The 21,258-nt window shown below is 44.9% G+C and overlaps 3 protein-coding genes across 4 annotated transcripts; 1 reads left to right on the top strand and 2 right to left on the bottom strand.

Moving 5' to 3' along the window:
* Nucleotides 1–1,016: 1,016 nt before the first annotated feature.
* On the bottom strand, nt 1,017–12,550 carry LOC131288485 (ubiquitin carboxyl-terminal hydrolase 32). Its single transcript, XM_058317623.1, has 11 exons — nt 12,240–12,550; nt 9,525–9,759; nt 6,067–8,771; nt 5,684–5,995; nt 4,767–5,149; nt 3,243–3,889; nt 2,919–3,085; nt 2,543–2,823; nt 2,278–2,463; nt 1,604–2,218; nt 1,017–1,538 (listed from the first exon to the last, which is right to left on the bottom strand). Exons 1-11 carry the CDS (start codon nt 12,295–12,297, stop codon nt 1,266–1,268), a joined length of 5,862 nt encoding a protein of 1,953 aa, XP_058173606.1. The 5' UTR covers nt 12,298–12,550; the 3' UTR covers nt 1,017–1,265.
* Nucleotides 12,551–13,969: 1,419 nt separating this feature from the next.
* Nucleotides 13,970–17,040, top strand: LOC131288123 (ras-related protein Rab-8A). 2 transcript variants are annotated; one of them, XM_058317234.1, is made up of 6 exons: nt 13,970–14,049; nt 14,311–14,767; nt 16,077–16,137; nt 16,206–16,410; nt 16,477–16,617; nt 16,696–17,040. In XM_058317234.1, the coding sequence occupies exons 2-6, from the start codon at nt 14,644–14,646 to the stop codon at nt 16,789–16,791; spliced, it is 627 nt and encodes a 208-aa protein (XP_058173217.1). In that variant the 5' UTR covers nt 13,970–14,049; nt 14,311–14,643; the 3' UTR covers nt 16,792–17,040. The 2 variants fall into 2 exon arrangements, with proteins under 2 accessions (XP_058173217.1, XP_058173216.1); XM_058317233.1 differs by having other exon boundaries at nt 13,992–14,049; nt 14,308–14,767.
* Nucleotides 17,041–18,148: 1,108 nt separating this feature from the next.
* LOC131286812 (trichoplein keratin filament-binding protein) lies at nt 18,149–19,953 on the bottom strand. Its single transcript, XM_058315813.1, has 2 exons — nt 19,589–19,953; nt 18,149–19,513 (listed from the first exon to the last, which is right to left on the bottom strand). Exons 1-2 carry the CDS (start codon nt 19,866–19,868, stop codon nt 18,291–18,293), a joined length of 1,503 nt encoding a protein of 500 aa, XP_058171796.1. The 5' UTR covers nt 19,869–19,953; the 3' UTR covers nt 18,149–18,290.
* Between the last annotated feature and the right edge of the window lie 1,305 nt (nt 19,954–21,258).

The following is a 21,258-nucleotide window of genomic DNA, read 5'->3' as shown; positions in this document are numbered from 1 at the left end:
TGTCCGAAATCGCGGCTATGAACGCTTTCGGTTTTCTATAGTTTCACATCTTTATTTCGGGCAAATTGAAGTCCACCGGTAGGGCACATACAAATAAACAGATGATAAACTCAACCAACCTGCCGTATAACTACTGCCTTCCGAAGTGCCGTTCCGCGCCATGGGAAGTCTATTCGCTTTCACACTTATTTTCATAACAACGACTCTCTGCTGCTCAACAAACATATACAGTGTACAAACATAACGGAAACAGTGTTGACAAAAAAAAAGTATGGGGAGTAGCTAAACGCACTTTTCGGCGTGAAAATAAACTTACTTTAAGTTAAAAAGGAACGTTTCCGCTTATCCGCGGGTACACGCGGTGATAGTTGGTTGGTTGATAACAAATGAGAACTATAACAGAAAGGGACGATGATGTGATCTTCTTATCTTCACAAATATTCGTAAACATATCAATTTAAACAAAATATAGAGGTGTTCATCACGAACCCCTCGTGCAACTTATCATCGTTTTCGACGCAGAGCGAGCGCCCTGAACTGTGTAGCACATTTCAATTCCAGACAGAAGCTTATCTTTATAAAAACGAACGTAGAACTTCCGGGAGAGATCCCTAGCGAAACGGTCTCTGCCGGTTCCTCTCGTTACGCTTTTAGTGTGTTAATAATATCGATTACTTATAATAGCCATAAATTACTTGTAGAAGATCCCCAAACACGTTTACTTTAGTGTCTGTTTATACAACATATTACTCAACAGTGTAGTCTTAGGCGTAATGTAAAGCACCAAGCGAAATTGCTTCCTTCTTTGCCTACCGTCCATGTTTACGGAATGATACGGACTACACAACTTTAGCTTTTTCCTAAATAATACAACCGCCGCCTGCTTGTAAGCATCGCTGGCCCGGCGAAGCAAAATCCAAGCAATCCAAGTTTTCCTCTGCAAAGCCTCAACAAAGCATTGTGATTCGCTGCGTTACTTGCGGTTCCAGTAAAATAGTCCCTTGTGTGTATTGTTAACTGATTCTATGACGCTCTTTTCATACGAAAAATTTAAAAAAACATCACCGACGAGGTTCTAAGATCCAGAAGAACCTACAGAACGCACCCCGGAGAAGAAGCTGTGGCCAGCTTGCTTTCGGTTGGTTTGTAGAACTCTGAGATCGACATTCGCTAAACTATTCGCGCGGTACGACGGTACGAAAACAGCATGTGAGTTATGTTCGTTGTTGCTTTTGCTAGAAGCCTAAACGCCATCTTTGCGCCGTTTACATAAGCGTGCACATCTTCTTTAGGTCACTATCACTGTCGTCCGCGTCGAGGAGACTCTCGCTGGGCAGTTGCCGATCGTCCACCTTGGGAAGGTACGGACCATAGTCTAGGTCCCGGCGCTCGTAGAACAACAGATAGGCCGTGCTGGGATCGATTTTGGGTCGCGTCGGTATCTCCCGGCATGAGCTGTCGTTGTAGCAATACCAAGATCCGTTCGGATTGGCCGCGTACGAGATGTAATGGCCACCGTTCAGCATACCAGAGTGGCACTAAAATCACAGCAAAACAGAGTTTAGCCATGTAACATTGGAGGTTGGAATGTTTGCATACTTACCACAGCGGCGTACAACTGATACTTCAGTTCAAATGGATCGCAATCTGGCTTCAAATGGTGTTTGTGGTAATCCGTCAAGTCTCCATCGATGATTGGAGTCTTGGTAAGGCTCGTAGAAACTAACCGTTGCCTACGAGTCGAATCACTGCTATGCACTAAGGAAGGCTGAGGCTTCGGTCGAGGCGTTGTCTGTCCACTGTCACCAACATCAACACCACCGTCTTTCAACTGTCCACTTGCACTTGGTGCCACTACATGGGTCATCCCAGCGATGGCAGGGAGACTAATACTGTTCCGTGACTCATCGCTTTCCGTTTCGCCGTTGACCATTCCATCATTTAGGCCGTTCACGTGTAACGACGAGAGTGACACCTCGTCGCTAGCCTCATCGATCATTGACATTTCCCGATCGAACTCGACAAACTCTTCCTGGCAATCGCGATTACGTCCGTCCCCGCGCGTGCCATCGAGTAAATCACGATGCCGCAATATCGTTTCCTGTGGCACTGAAGCCAGGTACGGCGTTGGATCGAAATCTTCGTATGGGAAGTTTACCACCTTCTGAGACTTTACCCATTTGCCATTGACGTAGTTGAAGCGCTTCAAGTGAACGATCTGAAAGCAAAACACAGTTTGAAACGATCTCCGGATCGACGCAAACGCAAACGACATACCAAAATGGGAGGCAGTTTCCATATCTGAAGCTTTTTAGTTGCCGGTTTCTTTTGCTTGCAGTGCGAGCAGTGGTACCATTGCTCAAGCTTCTCTTCCGACGTGAACGCCCTCAGGCAATGATCCAGATCGACCGGTTCCGTCTGCTGCTTGCGGCAGATGGCTACAGATTCATGTTCCGTCCACAGCTGCAACAAACACGAGACACCGACCGGGGGATTAATGAAACGAAACAAAACTAAACGACATAAACAATTGCGCGCATACCCTTTCGCGTGTGCTCTGATAGCGTAGATGAAGTGCCGTTGGGTCCCAATCGATGGCAATCTGAATAGAGCGTGTATTAATGGAACCCTGCAAGGATGACATCGGTGACGAAGATGAGCCACCCGCCGTACCATTCGACGTCGGTGGCGGCGGAGGTTGTTGATTAGTAGTGGCTGCACCTTCCAGTGACGACGAGCCAGACGATGAGTTCGTCGCGTACACCTTTCGACGGAAGGTAGGTGTCTGTTCGCGGGATGACAAGTTTGGTGTGGAAACGTTGCCTGTCGCGCAGTGGGAAGAACAAGTTGATCATAGGTTAATGATGAAAGTTGATCATCGTTATCTATGAATGGTATGAAGGGGAGTCACTACTTACTCGATGAAGCGGGAACTGAACAAATCAACCCTTGCAAGAGGGGGCCATCGTTGCACGGGATCTCACAACCGCGACAGAAACGTGACCACGGACATAGGGCACAAACACGTCCACCGCTTGCCACCGCTCGTAAAGTGAACGGAAAGTCATACCCTAGGCTGTCATCACTGTAAAGGGAGGGGGGCGCAAAAAGCAATACAGACGGATCATTATTATTTATCGCCATCCATTCGCCAGATACGCCGTTTAATCACCGAACCCCCGTGCGAGCAAATGAAGCTACTAGAAGCTAATTCCGGTGGTCCATGATAAACAATGACTCACCAGTCGGTTGCGTGGTTCGATTGATCGGGTGGTGTCGGCGGAAGGGGGCTGAGTAAGCGGGCCACCTGTAACCACACGGAACAGTAGAGCTCCTTGTTGGTCACACCGTCGTAGCACGGAATCAGCAGAGGCACCCCGAAAAGGCCCGGTTTCGATTTGTGGTGTGAGAGGAAGTACGTATCCTGTCGGCTTAGCTTCCGGTGGACCGCTATAAGGTAGTTTGCCTTCTGCGCAGCACCACCTCCTACCCCATACGGCACGGGCGGTAGCCGTTTGCTCATTGCGCCCAAACTTATGGTGTCCGAATGTTGGAAATCAGTGTCTTCACTCATGTAGATGTTATCGCAATCGCTGCACTCATACCCGGGATGGTGGTAGTGGTGTTGGTGGTTAGCGCCACCATCGTATGAGCCACCAGGGCCGACCAGAACACGGTTATTGCTGTCCCACCCATTGTTGTCACCGTTGTTCAACAAATTGGTGGTCGATATCGTCTTCGATCTGTTCGCCTCTTTCGTTGGCTGCTGGATGGCCGACGGTTTTTGCTGATAATTATTTGCCCCACCATATGCCATCGTAATTTCGCTATACTGGCCTCCGCCATAGATGAACGTGCTGTCCGGACTCGCACTAATTTCGGGAATGTGCTGCAATAATCGTTCCAAAACAAATTCCAGTTAAGCTTGCCACAATCACCCCTCAACACAGCAGTTGAACCTTCTTTGCTAACTAAAATACATTTGCACTAGAACTTACAAGTTTGGCTTTATAAAAATTTGTTTGTTTTGCAGTGTGACTACTAAAAAAAAATGCCCCCTGAAATGTCATTTAGCGCGAGGTTGGTCCCAATACCAAGTAAACTACGGGGAAAATAGTCTGTTAAGCTACTTCTAAATCAAACTTAAATTTAATTCAAAGTTATAATTGCCTATTAAATCATTAGTCTAATCATTTACAACCTAGTCATGGAGGAACATTGTTAATACAATAGTAAGGACAATTATTTTGTGTTAATTCTGAAAAAGTGATTTACAAATCCATCTGTACTTATAAATAGCTGCATTTAAAAAAATAACAAAAATTCAATATTTCGTTACCAGCGCTATTTACAAATGATAAAAGCAATATACAAATAAAGGGTTTTCAATTTTAAACTAAAGTATTTTTATGTGATTCATTCTGATATCTATGTCTTATCAATTTATATCTACAAATCTAGAAGATTTCCCTTAAAATTTGTATCTTTTTGTGTTAATATTTCCACGTTGCAACACAGTTTATATCATCAAATATTTACTATCTTCGAGTTCTGCTTCATTTCACACACTAAACTTGATTTTTACAAACCCTAACTTTGTTTAATTTTACCACTACTGAACAATCTAAATGATAATGATCATGTTTCTAGTTTAACTTAAGGTTATCGAAAGTAGCTCTAGATACTGCTTCTTGCTGCCTCAAACAATCTACCATTCTCGTAATATCATATTTAAAAAAAAAAACAACTTATATACACAACCATACCTTGAAGCACAACATATTCGGGGGCATGCAGAGTGTGTTGCCAAAGCACCGGCTTACCTTCGACGTGGCAGAAGTCCTGCGGTTAGCCAGCGTCGTACCGTTACTTTCGCCGCTGCCGCCCCCCACACCTCCGCCGCCAGTGCCACCGGTGCCGGAAAGGATGCCGTTGGTAATGGCCGTGCTGGCTGCTCCGGCACTACCATCAACAACCACCAGGCGGCTTTCCGCGATCGGTGGCTTCGTGCGCCCTGTAATGGCCACCGTATCATCCGCCATGGCTGCCGTGGAGGAGGAGGAGGAAGCGGACGACGATGCGGACGATATGGTGGTGGCGATCGAGCTGGTCGTTAGCTGGTGCGGGTCTAATGACGGTAGTAGAAGAGCTGCATTGCAGTAGTGGTCGAATTTTCGAATTTGATCGATACGGTGTAGAGTGGGAAGATGGGTGTTGTTGGTTGAATCGCGAAGTGATTCAGATGTAGAGAGGCAACAGAATGGCACAAATGATGGCGCGATGGATGTATCGTTTGAATTCACGAATATGAATGCGGAGGACGTGGACGTGTGAAAGGTGTGAACGATGGAGTGATGAAAATAGAAGTCGTCACAAATAGTGTGGTTATTAACATTTCATTAAAGAATGCATGGAGAGAGAGAAATGAACATTGAGGAAACGCAAGACAATAAGAACAGAAACAAAAAAAGAAACAAAACAATTAATAACACAACAACGAAGTTGATACTAAATAAATATAATCGTGTACTGAATTGCCGAAAAACAACTGAACTGTGTTCTGGTAACTATGGAAACCACGATCCAAATTTGTCAATACAATCATGGCACATAAGCGCAAACATTTGCACAAACCGAATGTGGATGTAAAACAAGGAACATAATTTAACATAACCTCACTTACCTTGATTCCGCTGGATGTCCTTAAGTCCTTTCTCGATATTAATGCCCAGCTCTGATCCGGCACGTGACCGTAGTACACTACTGTCCACTTTCGGCAGCTCGTACACGTACAGCTCGCAAGCCGAGCTCGGTTTAATCCGATGCTCGTTCGGCAAAATGAACCGGATCTGTGAGTTGGACAGCTCCGATACTAACATTTGCTCCGGATCTAGGCCACACAGATCGCTTAGCTGCTTCTTGAGATCCCAGTACCGCATCTCGGAGTTTAGACGCAAACCATACTTCACTGGAACCGAACCATCCAGGAGCATAACTAGAGCAAATGATTTGCGGTTAATTTTCAATTGGTTTTGAAAATAAAGTTATGATTAATTTCAGCCCTACCTAGAACCTCACAGTAGGTGTAGTTCTCCACCGGCAATGGAAGGCTCAGCAGACTGAACGGATCGAATCGGACCGAGTCGCGGCCGCAGCCCTGGCAGGTAACCTTCGATTTGAGCTGCCCATAGAACAAATCCACGATGATACTTTGGTTTCGCGCATGATGCTGACTCCAAGCTTCCGTCGCTACGATCACATCGGACCGTCCATCGGAATCCTTCAGCTCACTGTACGGTTTCTCCATCACTCGGTTGAGGTCCTCGTGAAGCGAATCCAGGAGCCAATCGAGTAGCTCCTGCGAGTCGTGTTGTCCACCGCCAGAAAACTGAGGCGCATGTTTCGTGACGCAAAAGCGTAGCTTCAGCGGTGCAATCGAGCGAGTAGAAGCGGTCCAGACGTCACGCAAAAGTTCCGCGTAACGCAACACTAACTGGCCCTTGGTGCCCAGTTTGTTGGTCGTATTGAGCTCGTACAGATGCATCTTATTGATGAAGTACTGCGTGAGGGGTTGTGTGTTAAAGAGGACTTGCAGCGCCGCGTTCATGAAGCACGTGTTGCCCAAATTGTGGAGCCCGGTGGCACCGGGTGGATGCTGCGACTGAATGGAGGAAACCGTTCCCCGACGATCCATGCCCTGCGTACCACTGGCTCCCTGTGTCAGGGCCAGTGATCCCAGCTCCTCGGGCCAGGTGAGATCCTTGTTGCGAATTTCGAGCAGGATCTGATCGTTGTCCGAGATCGATAGCTCACTCAACGTTAGGTGGTCCTCCTCCAGAAGATACGGGAACTCGGTAATTCCGGTCGGCGTAGGCACCAGATGCCACACACGAATATCCTCCGTTTTCAGCTTCAGTCTTTGGCATAGGAACTCGGCCACCTGTTTCACCGTCGCTAGCCGACTAAATGCGGCCGTGTACGCGAGATACTTCTTCGGCGGGTGCAAAACGGCCGATGATACCGTTGTTGGGAAGCTTCCGGTCGTCAGAGCACCGTACCCACCGGACATACTGGCCCATGCACTTCCTCCGGCCATCTGAGAGCTTTGCTGATGCTGAAGCGTTTGGCTCTGATGACGTAAGATCCGTAAGTTCAGTGGATACAACTCCAGCTCGACCTCTCCATTGCTGTGAGGTTGAATGACTTGCCTTGGCAGGGGCAAGGGTCCACCGTACCATTGCGCCAGTGCCTTCCACAGTGAGTCCGGCACAAGCTCAAAGTCTCGATGCTGCACCAGCGTAAGATCCCGCTTGAGCCGACCACCCTCGCCAGTGAGCGTTGGAATCTGCTTGTAAATGTGCGGTGCAATCAAACTCCCATTGTCGATCGTTCCAGGGGCACTGCCAGGGTGCCGGCCGTACGAAATTCCGCTGCTCCCCGAGCCCAGACTGGACGAATCTCCCGCTCCCAACAGATCGCCCATACTCTCCGTCGAGTTGGACGTAAAGCTTTCATCACAGATCATTGCTTCATCCACATTTCCCGCACCCCCGACTCCAGCGATGCCATTTCCAATCGGGGCTCCACCAGCTGCTCCAAATCCTGCGCTTCCCGTCCGATTGCTCGCGTAACCGGCCCCCGTGGTCTTGCAGTGTATGCACGAGGAACTCGACGGAGTCAGCTGCTGCGTGTACTGGGACCAGTGTTGCCACCAATCCGACGAAATCAGATACCAAAACTGTCCAACTTTGTATCCACGGCGCACTTCCCGCGCAAGCCATCCACGAACGATGTCTCCCTCCAGATGGCGACACTGTGGGCGCAAGCCGAGTACAATGTGGCACACTTCGAACAGCAGGTCCAAAAACGGCTGAACCAAGTTCGACCTGCTCTCAATGCTCCAAATGAGAAAATCCTCCTGGGTAAACTTAAACTCTGGCACATCCGACACTCCGGCAACTTCGCTAACTCGCTCCGAACTTCCCGACGATTCCATCGCCTTCCGGTACAACTCCAATAGAACCTTTTCATGCGTCAAATTACGGTACCCGGCGGCATTGGCTTCCCGGGCCACCGAAAGCAGTATGTCGATCATTTGGCGGACCTCCACGAAACTAAGCACTCCATCTCGATCGATGTCGAACACTTTGAAGCAGAACTTGCTCCTTTCGACGCTTGGGCCGCGGCAGGCGGCACTAACGCCGCAGCACAGCTCCTTGAAATCGATGTGCCCGTCGTGATTCTCGTCGAAGGCGAGGAAAACGCCACCCAATGCTGCCAGCGGAACGGGCGGACTAACCAGCGGTCCGAGTGACTCCAAATCCAGCTGCCCCGTAATAGCGGCTCCCTTCAGAAGCCAGAAAACCTTCTCCAGATCGCCAATGTCCTGCTCCTCGAGATGGGTCACGCCGGCCAGGCTCTGGTAGAAGGTGGGAGTCTCCAGCTCGGAGCTGAGATTGACACACGCGTCCTGCAGCAACCACTTGGACAGTGCGGTCGCCCCACGGTGCATCTGAATCCAGGACTTGAACTGCTCGAACGTGACCCGCTCGTTCTGCCCGAACAGTGACACCTGCAGACGGTTCCATTGCATTTGAGTATTGTTCCTATTCGCTACCGATTGACTATTATTATTGCTACAATTGATGGTTGCGGTGTGATTGCTGTTGGTGGCATTGCTTTGGTAGTTGGTTTCTATTTGTATGGCTTTTTGGAATTCCTGTTTCAGTATGTGCGTGCCAGAATCATTGCAGTACAATGTCCAGAGAAATCTAAAAAGAAATAAAATAATCAGAAAACAATTAAAAGGAGGTTTATACAATTACAAAAACAGATTATCTAAAGTTCTTTAAATTGGTTGTCATTCCATTTATCTACCAGTCTAAACACAAACTACAACATTTCTTTGCAGCAATTAAAGAAGGTCATGTTTCCACATCGTCCTTGATATTATTCTTAACGATTATAAGTAGACACCACAACAATCTGAATATAACGGTGACTAGGGCAAACCTTCTGTTGTGTCACAACAACCATCAACATCAAGGGTGGATCTTATCCTCCCTTAAGTTGCATTAAGTTACTACGAGTTTCGTTATCGGCGATAAAAGACAAGCGTTCGATACACCGCAACATGATATGGGGTCAGTCACAATAGCAAAGGTGTTGATATCTCAAACTAAAATATAAAAAAAGCTCGAGAATCGCAACGACCAGCGGGGGGCAACGTGAAGGCGTTTCACTGTTTTATCGCTTAGGTCGTCAGTGGGCCAGCAATGCGAAGAAAGATTAAATTATCTAGAAGAAAGACACTACACGATAAACGGCTAGGCAAACTATTCACCAGCCGACAATCAGGTGCTGGTCTACTTATTGATATTGCAGAGGCAAATAGCGTAAGACGAAGTAGAAAGATTTGGTTTGTTTGGTCCATACATACAGCAGCTGCCTCGACAGTAACTGATAACCATTCTGCTCCAAACGCGGGTCGGAATTAGCATGGCGTGAAGAATACGAAAGCTTACTTTATTTTCTCATCCTGTGTTCCTTTCGTCAGCAACACCAGCCCGCAGAGTAGTTCCTTGAAGGCGATTCCCTTGGCCGTGCCACCACAAGCCGTGTACAGCCAATCGGCCACCACCGACGGGACACCGTCGCCGAGCACATCCTGCATGAAGGCACTTTTGCTAAGCACTGAACCGCTAGTGCCAGCCGATCTTTTGAAGGCATCCTTGATTCGTCGTAGCTCCAAGTCCGTTACTAAACATAAAAAGAAGAGATTGGAAAATAGGAAATAATTAATACAACATGTTTGCAATAAAACTTACACCTTCTGACTTTGATTTCTTTAACGCCAATTGAAAAGGAAAATACCAATCTTTGAAGGTAAAAAAGGTGGACAGCGTAAGAAATCACAATTTGTGTCAGGTTTTCTTATGCACCAGAATAACTCCCATTCCACTTCGTGCCGCCTGTTGACACACTGTCCTCACCGAGCTGGTTAGTTGCACCGTCGATTACAACGACTCCTGCATCCCGCTGCATTCTGAGTCCCTTGAGGGCTTCAATGCCAACCGGTCTTCATTTCAACACCTCGCTCGTTCCGTCGGTTCTGTTCTAACACCACTCTTTCTACAGCCTATTAGTAGTGCGCTACATTCATTAAAAACCACCTTCCTGCACGCTGCACTTGCAGCTGCAAACGAGCGGATGCAACTGGTACGAAATTGTAATCACTTCACCCCACTTCACTCGCTCGCGCCGTCGAATGCACAAACATTCCATGCCGAGCAATTCAAGATAAACACACACTTCATGGCAGGGGCAGAGCGTATCGTCTAGAATCTGCCGCCTCCGCGAAGTATACTGCGCAAAAACCGAATTGTTCACAAACGTAGTAGGCCCTTCCAAAAACTCGTACATTTTCAGTTTTCAAATTCTGTCACGTTTTATAGATTGAGCAGTCCAAGACCGTTGCCACTTCAGCTGAATCACAGTACGCGCGTTATTATTGTTGTCCTTTAAAACGTAGCCAAAATTAAAGCTTCTTTCTCAAAAATCCCCCCAAATCCGGGTGGTCTATTTCCTTTGCTAACAAAGAAACGTTTGTCGCAACAAAAAGCGTATTCTACACAGCAATGCCGAAATATTTCTTAAAAGGACTTCAGTTTGTTTGGTTAAAACACCACCAAAACCCATCTCATGCCACACCTTGGTCCAACAGTTGACAAATATTTGTCTTTTGATTAAAGTCAAATTATCACCAGCTGGCAAATTCCGTTAGATCAACTTTTGCAGTTGGTACCAATTCTTGCCGGCTTGCTACCATCGGCGAATAAATTCTCAAAAAGGGGTACACATGTACGAATAAAATGTCCCGGGCTGTCCCGTTTAATCTCAATGAACTAGTTTTTTAAATGTTGTGAAACATGGACGAATGCACATAGGACACTATGCTATAAAAAAATACTCACAAACACACCAGCGAGTGCTGAAATTCCTCGTCGCCTGTTTTACAGTACAATCGAGGCGATTATTAGATAAGACAAGAGATCATACACATTGTTACTGTATTTCGTAGATTCGCAATCGTTTTCTTCAACACCGAGTCGTCGCGTGTGAAGCCTTCATTGAGTTTTGATGAAGTCCAGGGTCCGTTGGCCCGTTTCTTATCTCTAAAAACAACGAGCGGCAATTGGCCAGGCAAGAGCATAGACTAAGATAGAGTAAGAGATTGATGGTAGCCGAAAAACTGGCCCCATCCGTTAATGAGTAGGAAACGTTCTTCCGAGTTATTTTAATTCGTTTCTATACACATCAGAGTAAAGCGATAGCGACACTATATAATTCTAACCCAAGTCTCATTAGCCGAACGGGCCCAGCTAAATGAATAGGCAGGCTTGTTTTTGCATTACTTCTTCGGATGTTTGGGGACCCTCAAAACAGAGCTCGTTTCAAAGTAGCTCATCAATTAGTGTGACAATACGATAGCGATAAAAAAACGCTATCAGCACAAAAATCCCCACAATGAAAACGGCTATGTCGACATTGAGTTGGATCAAGAAAAGAAATAGTCCAAGCATAGTGAGCCGGATGACTAAAAATCAATAAATGTTTCTAGTCACTATTTTGTTACTGATTCTTCGTTTCTAAACTACACGACAAATGGTAGATTCCCTGAGGTGACGTATAGTGTCAATGTAGTTTAAAGCTTTCCAAAATCATTAGCGATTAGAACAACATAACAAAGTAGCTGAGCAGTGTAGTATATGCAAAGTATAATGTCCGCAGTGCCCTTTCTAGCGTCAGCGAATGGCTCAAAAAAACACTCAGTGGAATGAGCCAGCAGCAGGAGGGAAAAAAACAACAAATTGTTATACGCAAATGGAACCGTATAAAAAAGAGAGGGGTGGAAAGGGGAGCACTCCTGTGCCGCGTCTCAATGGACCCTTTCTTCGCGGCCGTTCCTTCCGTTCCTTGTGTTGTTTGTTAATTAGCTTTCATCAACGACTGTCGCCGCGGTCGCCCCACTGCTGTCCAGCACAACTGGTTCCGCCCTGCCCCAGGGTTCTGCAGGTGATGACGATGGAATTCAACCCATCTTAGGTGGTCTCCGCGGTGGAGGACACTTGCTGTTCTTGAATAGAGATCACGCAGCTACTGCAACGGGGAATCGTCATGGGCAAAGAAATACTGTGCAGGAGGTACTATTTCTAAATACCCTTTCTTATATTACGTACCCCGTTTGACAGCCTCTTCGTAGCTGATGCACGACGGTTTCGAGTCCTTCGCACCCATCGTGGCTTTTCTTTCTGCAAAATCCGCTAGGCCTTTACTCCGGAACAGCACTGCCCCCCTTCTTCTGCACGGTTACACATCCACTCGTAGTATGTCGTAGATTTTTGGCGTACAGTAGGCCATGAGTGTTTCTTTCTCGACCAAACGGTACGCGGTATACTGGTCGATCCAACAACTTGGCTCGTCGAGAAAGAGCAGGTAGGAGGGGCACTGCAGCTGTATTTACTTGTACTTCGCCTCTTTTTCTTTTCGTTTTCTGCGTTTTATCATGTTTTGCCTGCCGAGAACGATTTAGGTGTATTATGCTATTCTACAATGCTTCGCCATTTTCATCACTTTTGCACTAGTCGTAACACATGAACGATGGTAATCCTTGGTTTGCCAGGGAAATGATGGACATACCTTTCATTTAAACCCTACAAGGGGATATAGGCCTTACGTTTAGAGTCTATAAAAATGAAAGATCGCTCGAAACACAATTTCACTACATAAAGTAAGCATGCGAATAATGATAAATTGAGAAAAAAGTATGCCTACAAGATTAAGAACTTGATGTCCATGCAAAACTAGCAAAAATAAAAACAATTATAATGCGTGATTTCCGAGATGATGTTCGATTTTGCAAACGAACGCACGAATGAATTGATACGGCACATAATTCCTTAGTTTGGTGGAAGATTACTATCTAGGAGGTTGAATCCACTTTATTCCGCAGGGAATTTCAACCCTACTTGCATAGGAATGGTCGGAATCTGCTGCCGATAAAAAAAAAACATAACTTCACGGCGTAAAACTTCGCGCAGCAGTTCTATTCATAATTTCAATCATTTTCTTTTTGTTTTTCACTTGCACAGTACATTACTGAATTGTTTGTAGCATTACAATAGCAAATGTATTACGAATAATTAGAAAAAAAACGGGAAAAAACGTACAATCAACAGACGAGCACTCTTCTACGACCGTCACGAACAAAAATCTATTGTCAACTGACTCAGATGAACTGTGAACTGACAGTCGGAAGCAGCGCAATGTCAATTGAGTCAACGAAAATACGCCAGATGTCGCTGTACATTGCAAAATCATCTAGAATCAACAATAAAATCTGTTTATTTATAATAATCATTTATAAAATTGTTTATGCTAACGATTATTCTGAATATCTAAGTTCCTAAACTTGAGTTACATGACCATTCGTTGATCAAAATTGATTTGACCTGTCCAACATCTTGATCGAGATGTGAAGTTGAGTTTTTGCAGCGGTGACGTTTAGTGGTGGGTCTCTATAGATTCGAATCTTTCGATTCAAATCTTCGATCTAAAATAAATCATGCGAAAAACTCAATCTATGTCTAATCATTTTGTCTAGCGTTGAATTCGAGGAAACTGAAATGAATCACATTGTCTCTACATCCTCTCGCAAAGTGACTAATTGGACTCAACTTCGGAATTTTTGTGGGGAAATGTAGTTCACATCAAATTCAATTTATTTCGAATACGGATCAAGTCTGTAAATAAAATCAAGTCAAAATCTAATCAATTTAAATTCCAAGCGGATCAAATCTTATTAAAATCCCAAACGAATCAAATTCCAATCCTTTAGAATCCGTCTAGGGATTGATTCTTCGAATCTTCCGAATCCCGATTCTGCCAACACTAAAGCCAGCAGGACAACTGGAAAGTCGTCGAAAAGACCGCAGCAAAAATCTTGCATTTGTGATTGTCGGCGCTATCTGGTGGCCGTGTGTAATTATTGTGCGTAATTCACGAATAAATAAAGAAACTATCGAGCCACGAGTGATTTCAGCCAACGAAAATTAAAAAAACCGTCGCTTTAGTTCCCCTTTTCCCGTTTTTGTTTCTACGTTACACTGGACGGATCGTCTCGATTTGTGGGTCTGGCGATAAAAAAGAAAACCTGTTTTCCAATAGCCTAGACTCATTGCGACAGCTATTCGCATCATAGTAAACGCAACACCATTTTCTTTCGCATTTTTCGGTTACCATTGGCAGCAGTTTTGTTCTGCGAAAAATCATATCCCCTAGGTTGCGGGGCACCAAATTCACATACCGAACGCCATCGCGACTCGCCCTCCTAGAGGCACCCCAGTGACTATACATTCTCGTGATCCGTGTGACGGCAGTGCTAGAAGTCAAAGCACCACCTGAAAATTGGTTCCGGAAGGCGTGAAAGTGTGGCTCCTCTCGAGCACTGTGTTTTAGAAAACAGAAACTTTCGCAGACTGCCCGAAGGGCAGCTCGTCGGTTTGCGGTCGTATTTCGGAAGACGCAAAGAATACTCATAATCGTGTAGACGAAAACTAGTTTAGCAAACACAGGGCTAGCAAAATGGCAAAAACGTACGACTATCTGTTCAAACTTTTGCTTATCGGCGATTCCGGCGTTGGCAAGACCTGCATACTGTTCCGCTTTTCGGAGGATGCCTTCAACACCACATTCATCAGTACGATCGGTGAGTAATAACTGCCTATTCGCGAACCAAGGCCTTGAATGTGCCTTTCGATCCATTCTCTGTGGTCGGTGAGATTTTATAATGCTCGAACACACGTCAAAAAAAACTGGTCCAGGTAGTGAGTAACACGGCACGATGAAGACACCTGCCGTTATTGCCACTATTGGTGGTGGCGTAGCTCCTTTATGAACTCCTCGCACTTCCGCTTGTGGAATCAATTTTAGGCGAACATTGTAACGATCAGAGTCGATCGTACTATAGCACCAAGGCATTGATAAACTTTTCTCCGCCCAGGATATGACCGTGGGTGGGGTGTTTTCCTTTTGCTTGGGACAGAAATACCACCTTAAAACCCGTCTTTCTTTGATGACTGATGACTGATTCAGCTTCCGGCACACTGTTCAACGGAATTGCGATAGCATACAAACGTTTGGAAGCTGATAACACAGTTTTCGTTAGCCCAATGTTCTTATTGTTTGTGCCACCATGAGGATAAAATTGGTAGTGGTTTGTGTTTGATTAGTCGTACATAAGCTCACACGCCGGACTTGTCATTATTTAAAGGTTTTTCTTCATTTTATTTCCCCCGCACAAAGTGCTTCTAGTGCTGCTGCATTACTTGCCTTTTCCAGACGGTCGCAACGAACTTGCAACAACAAAACAAAGGAATGGAAACACATATCTATGGTTTGACCTTTTTCAGAGCAGATCATTCTTTATGCACATGGGCTGGATTCTTATGTTCTAATTTTACTATTTATGGCCAAGATTTTTGAAACGAACATCTGCAAATGTAACATCTGTGTGTGTGTTAAGCATTTCTTGTTTCTGGAATGTTATTATTCATAATTGGAATGATTGAAGCGAGACGACTGCGACATCTGTACGTTGATTCTTAAGGGAGCAAGCATTCCACGCTACTTAGCGATAATCATTCGTTTCTTTTACAAGCAGATGAAATTGGAAATATCCAAATCCAAGCAGTCTCTGTTAGCGATATGCACGAATTGAATGTAAATGTAAATAGAGTGACAATAAGATAAAAATATCTTTGTTGATCAAATTGCGCCGCATCATCCGTCAGCTGCACCCGTCGTTTAAAAATCTCTAATCGCAAGCGTTCAGCTGAACGAAAGTTGGCAATATTCAACAGGCTACAAGTTGGACCACCCCGTGACGTAAAATCCTGCTACATTTGTGCAAGTCCTCATATACACATACACAGACCAGTTTGCTACCCTTAATTTCGTTAAAATCAGATCGTATTTTTGTGTCATGTTTAGTACTAAATGGGGTTTTCTATTTTCAGGAATTGATTTCAAGATTAGGACAATCGACTTGGATGGTAAAAAAATCAAGTTACAGATATGGTGAGTAGCAACTGATGTCATTAAACACTAATTTTCACACAAAGTAACATCGCAAACCATTCCCACAGGGATACTGCCGGACAGGAGCGTTTCCGTACGATCACCACCGCCTACTATCGGGGCGCGATGGGTATCATGCTCGTATACGACATCACACAGGAGAAATCGTTTGAAAACATTAAAAATTGGATACGAAACATCGAAGAAAACGCGGCTGCAGATGTGGAAAAGATGCTGCTTGGCAATAAGTGCGAGCTAAACGAAAAAAGACAGGTAAGCTAGCTGACAGTGCATAAAAGCAATATACACTACAATGTCCCTTCTATTTGATTACTTCAGGTAACACGCGTCCGCGGTGAACAGCTTGCGGTAGAGTACGGAATCAAATTCATGGAAACGTCAGCAAAGGCAAGCATCAATGTCGATGATGCTTTCTTCACCCTAGCTCGAGATATCAAGTGCAAAATGGAGAAAAGAATGGTAAGCAATGCAGATGCGAGAGGAAGAATGAATTGTGTCGCGAAGGTGAAATGATTTTGTTTGTTTGTTTGTTTGCAGGAAGCAAATAATCCTCCTAAGGGTGGACATCAACTCAAACCGCCCGGCGAACCTCGAAAGCCACCCAGTTGGTTATCGAAGTGCAATCTGTTTTGACCTTGTAATAGTCCTATTAATAATTATTACTTTTTTATATAACACACTAAATAATAATAATTATTATTATTTAAAAATGTATGTAAACGGATAATGTCTAGGGACAACTGAAGACCCACACGGCAACAATAAACACGTCACACCTTGGAAGGCGCATTATCATCACTCTGGCATTAGGGGGAATAGGAAAATCTACCCCAAGAAACTGAAAGTTCATACAATATTCTCACGAAATGAGCAGTGACGAAAAAGATCCACTTCAAACGTCTACGATCGATACGAGCGAGATGAATGCGTTCCTCTACCGTCAGTTTGCAACTGCGACCCTTTTCAAACTTTTTGTAGAAAAGTGCAAACGAAGAAACAACTTAAGGACACCTCCGCCTGGAACTAAACCCTACAAAACGCGATCAAATTGTGATAGCTAGGAATACATTTGGGAATTCAGCACGCACCATCATTTCCTCCATTTGTCCCGGGTTCGAACGGTTTCTCAAAAATGGTTATGGTTTAAGAAAAAGATGTCTCTGCATGCGAGTATTAGAAGATACGATTAGACATCGTTGCGAATAACAGTGGACCGTCAAGAATGTGTAGACCCTGTCTAGGAGAAAGCGCTTTCTCTTTGCAAGTGATTTCGAATGAATAGTTTTTGAATTTTGTATTGGATGTAGTGAACTGTAGTTCACCGTAAGTTTTCTGTAATCTGTGCATTCGATTTTGAATGTGTTTCACCAAGTTTATCGTCAAACAAGGTAATGCTTTACCTCTCGCGGCACACAAGGATCAACACTCAACACCACCATTCCATTATGACGGACTATCACGAAAAACTTCTGTTTCGAGCAGTCTGTGAACATTTGCTTGCACGACTAAGTCGAAATAGAGCAATTTATAATTCACAAACAATATCAGGTTAAAGATAATTCAATTTTTCGTATGGTAGTAATATATGAAAATTATGACTCGGAAGATATGAGACACAAGCTCTACAAAATGGAGCACTGCATACTATAATTACCATTCATTTGGACTCAATACATCTAAGCCTGACGGCAAATGCTTCAACATAAATTCACTTACCATTATGTTGCCGTTCGAAGGCATTTGTGTGGTAATTGAAAACGGAAATAAATGTATATCTTTATCGTGCGATCGAAAGACAACTTCTCTGCTCAGATAAAAACACTCATCTACACACATTCAATACCGTAGACTTTTTTGAATGGTAAATTTAACGTAATCGGGGATACGCGGAAATGAAAAGGATGTGCAAATTAAATAAAAACTGAACAAAAAAAAACGTTTTCTCTTTCACTGCTGTTGTAAGTAATCGATAGTAAGGGACATGTTCTATTTTTATACAAACAATATATATTATCTCAAAACACACAATGGTTCAAAGCATTCTAAAGACCTTATCTAATAAATTCCCTCAATATTTTGGTTTTTCACTGTTACTACAGTCACGGTTTTTACAGTCTCATGCCCTGTTTTCTTTAACTCCACGCAACCTTTTTTCGCCCGTACCTAGGAACCGTCAGTTCGTCCGCAGTGTTTGTTTCAGCCCGTGGAAGGGTTTTGGTCAACTTGAGCTCCTTGAAATTATCGTCGAATGGAAAGATACTGTTGAATGTACTACTTCGTTGGGAAGTTTGGGACGTTGGTCTTCTCATTTGCCTGCCGTTATCAGCACATCCTTCCCTTTGCACCAGAAGCTCCCGCAATTGACTATTGTTTGACGAAGTGACATACTCATCGCGCGATTTATCAGACATTAACTCTTTCAACCGCTGGTTGGCACTTTCGATCGCCTGCAGGTGCTGCTCGCGTACCTCGATAAGCTCACGCTGCCGTTTGCTGCATTCCACGTGTTTCGCTTCGAAATCCATCAATCGATCCTCCAACAGGCAGCGTAACTGTTGCTCACGAATGATAGCTTCACTGTTCCATTTGTCTTCCCATTTGCTTAAGTTGTGCTTTGCCTCCGATTCGTACATATTTTCGATCGCCATTTGCTGCTCCACCTCAAGATCATACTGAAGTTGAAACTTTCGGCGCAAATATTCGATACCTTCGGCACTGTCCGTGGTGCTCGGGTTATCGATGCTGATGCGCTGAAGCAGTTGCAAGTCATGTCGCAGATCGTTACGCACCGCTTCCGAGCGCTCGCGGAGTAACATTTTTATGCGCCTCAAGTTATGCATTGCCATTACGCGATCGCGTCGCCGATCGTTGTACACCCGCAATTGCTCCAGTTCCGTAGCCATCTCGTCCTTTTTCGTCTTCAGTCGCACCTCGTACAGCTTTAGCTCATTTGCTTCCTGCTCGCGTGACTTCAGCTCTGCCATGTGCATCTCCTGCATGCTGCGAAGCTCTTTCATTTCCTGCTCCCGCATACGACTCTTTTCCAGCAGCAGCTCCTCCCTCCGGCAAAACTCTTCCTGCAGCTTCAGCTCCCGCTCCTGCTTTTCCCGGCGATTCTTTTCATCCTGAATTTGCATTTCAACCTGCCGATCGATCCAATTTAATTTCGCCATTGCTTGATGGCACGTTTTCGAGTCCATAATGACCGCATCGCGATCGAACCCGAGGCGCCATTTGCTGTAAAGGTTCGCCTCGAGGTCCAACCTTTTTTTCGATTCTTCGGCGCTGTGCAGGCGTGCCCGGACTCCTTCCAAAATTTCAGTAGATAGGGCCTTCGGCTTAGGGCGGGATATATCTAACAAATGAAGTTCATACATTTTACAGTTAAACCAACAATGTACCGAATGTTTCAGTCTTTTTTTAAGCTTACCTTCCACTTCCTTCTGTAGCTGTTCAGCTTCGTCCTGCAACATTTGTTTCAGTCTTTCTCGTTTGGCCTGCAGTTCAGTCGCTTTTCTCTTCTCTTCCTCCCGCTTCCGTAGAGCCTCCTCTGCCTCCCGGTAGTACTGGGGCGTCGTCCACGATTCATAGCGGCTCGTAATGCGTCCCCACTGGTCGTAGTATCGTTCTACGGCGGCCGATTTTTGGTACTTGATCTGTTCAGCTTCGCGCCGTTTGACCAGAGCTGCCTGCAGCTTGGCGCTACGCATTTTCTTTTCGTTGGACGATGTTATTAAACGATGTTGTACTTGCTCAACATTATCTTTTGTTCCATGGAGATGAATTCGGGCGTTCGTAAATACCTACTGGAAAAGAAAGAACTGTTTAAGGCTACTTGGGTACCAAGAAGTGTATCACTATTGCAATGTATATTATCATTCGGTTCAATAATAATGTTTTCAACAAGTCAAGTCCATTTTTGCCTATAACTTGCTTTTTATACAAACATATGTTTAAACACTTTTCGTTGTCCACTCGCACGGTGGGACAATTCAAACAGTATTTTTGAAGGGGCAGCAAGGGTAGCGCCACTTCCGAAGTCACTGTGCGAGCACACTACTTTACAGATAAGAATTAAATCAATATAAAAGCACCGTATTTCACGTGATTCATGATCGTTTTTTCCCTATCGCTACTAATACCCGCGGTACGTATGGGCGTATAGTTGACTTAATGAACAGACATATTTTTGAAGCAGCTCTCCAAGACTCGTGCATAAATATAAATCATAGAACTTACAAACAACAAAATGCCTAACCCTAGCATCAGTGATTTTGTTCGAGCTGTCTAGTTCTACTTTTTCTACTTCAAACATTAAAAACATGTTTTTTAAGGAGACATATTTAAAAAAATAAAACTAGTAAATTATTAGTTCTTATACCATCAAGCCCTGGTGTATTTTGCTCCACTGAATTGTAGTTCATCGCAGCCTTTCATGTGAAATGAATCATCACACAATAAGGATGTTTTCAAAGATTAATACTGCCGTTATCTAAACTCCTTTTTAAATAGGGCTCATGAAGCAACATAAAAATATCCCCCATGCCTAGACGGGATTTGGCCGGAGCCACCGATGCTAAGCTCCCCGAGGTAAATCCCCGCGAACTCGGACAGCGGCAAATCGTCGGCATTGGGCAAGTGCCAGAACATGCCCATCCAACACAAAATGAACATTTCTCCATACAAAATGGATCCCGGTTGTCTCAACGGTTCTCTCAACGGTCGTCCAGTCAAACCGGGGGAATTCATTCGACCCGCGATACCGATTACACCGTGTTGCATACTTGAAGGAGCTGAGAAACCCCGTTTTGTCCCGGGTAATGGGGATCAGTATGCAAAAGGCACGCACAAAACCGCAAAAAAAAGTTCCCACGCTTTTCCCATATCGGTTCTTGCCTTGCCTAACTCTTCTCTTTCGTTCCGCTGGTGTGTGCGCGTACGCTCGCACTCAGCGGTCGGAGTCGGGTCGGTCAGTCGGTAGTTGATGCTCCTGCGGAATGGACGTGTATTCGAGGTGTTGGCTCTTGCGGGACATGTGTTTCCGTCTCGTTCGCTCTTGCATCGTCGACGTGTATGTAGCGCTGTTGACGTCCCGAACCC

This window comes from Anopheles ziemanni, chromosome 3 (assembly GCF_943734765.1).
Source record: "Anopheles ziemanni chromosome 3, idAnoZiCoDA_A2_x.2, whole genome shotgun sequence".
In the NCBI taxonomy this organism is placed as follows: Eukaryota; Metazoa; Arthropoda; class Insecta; order Diptera; family Culicidae; genus Anopheles; species Anopheles ziemanni.
This window is presented reverse-complemented; position numbering and strand designations above follow the sequence as displayed.

Excerpts from the sequence above, each read along its gene's own strand:
- LOC131288485 (XM_058317623.1), bottom strand. The coding sequence starts at position 12,297 with ATGGGTGCGAAGGACTCGAAACCGTCGTGCATCAGCTACGAAGAGGCT. Across the intron at positions 3,890-4,766 it reads CGAATATGTTGTGCTTCAAG|CACATTCCCGAAATTAGTGC; the intron begins GTATGGTTGTGT and ends CGATTATTGCAG. Across the intron at positions 1,539-1,603 it reads ATCAGTTGTACGCCGCTGTG|TGCCACTCTGGTATGCTGAA; the intron begins GTAAGTATGCAA and ends CTGTGATTTTAG.
- LOC131288123 (XM_058317234.1), top strand. The coding sequence starts at position 14,644 with ATGGCAAAAACGTACGACTATCTGTTCAAACTTTTGCTTATCGGCGAT. Across the intron at positions 16,138-16,205 it reads AAAATCAAGTTACAGATATG|GGATACTGCCGGACAGGAGC; the intron begins GTGAGTAGCAAC and ends CCATTCCCACAG. Across the intron at positions 16,411-16,476 it reads AGCTAAACGAAAAAAGACAG|GTAACACGCGTCCGCGGTGA; the intron begins GTAAGCTAGCTG and ends TGATTACTTCAG.
- LOC131286812 (XM_058315813.1), bottom strand. The coding sequence starts at position 19,868 with ATGCGTAGCGCCAAGCTGCAGGCAGCTCTGGTCAAACGGCGCGAAGCT. Across the intron at positions 19,514-19,588 it reads GCTACAGAAGGAAGTGGAAG|ATATATCCCGCCCTAAGCCG; the intron begins GTAAGCTTAAAA and ends TTCATTTGTTAG.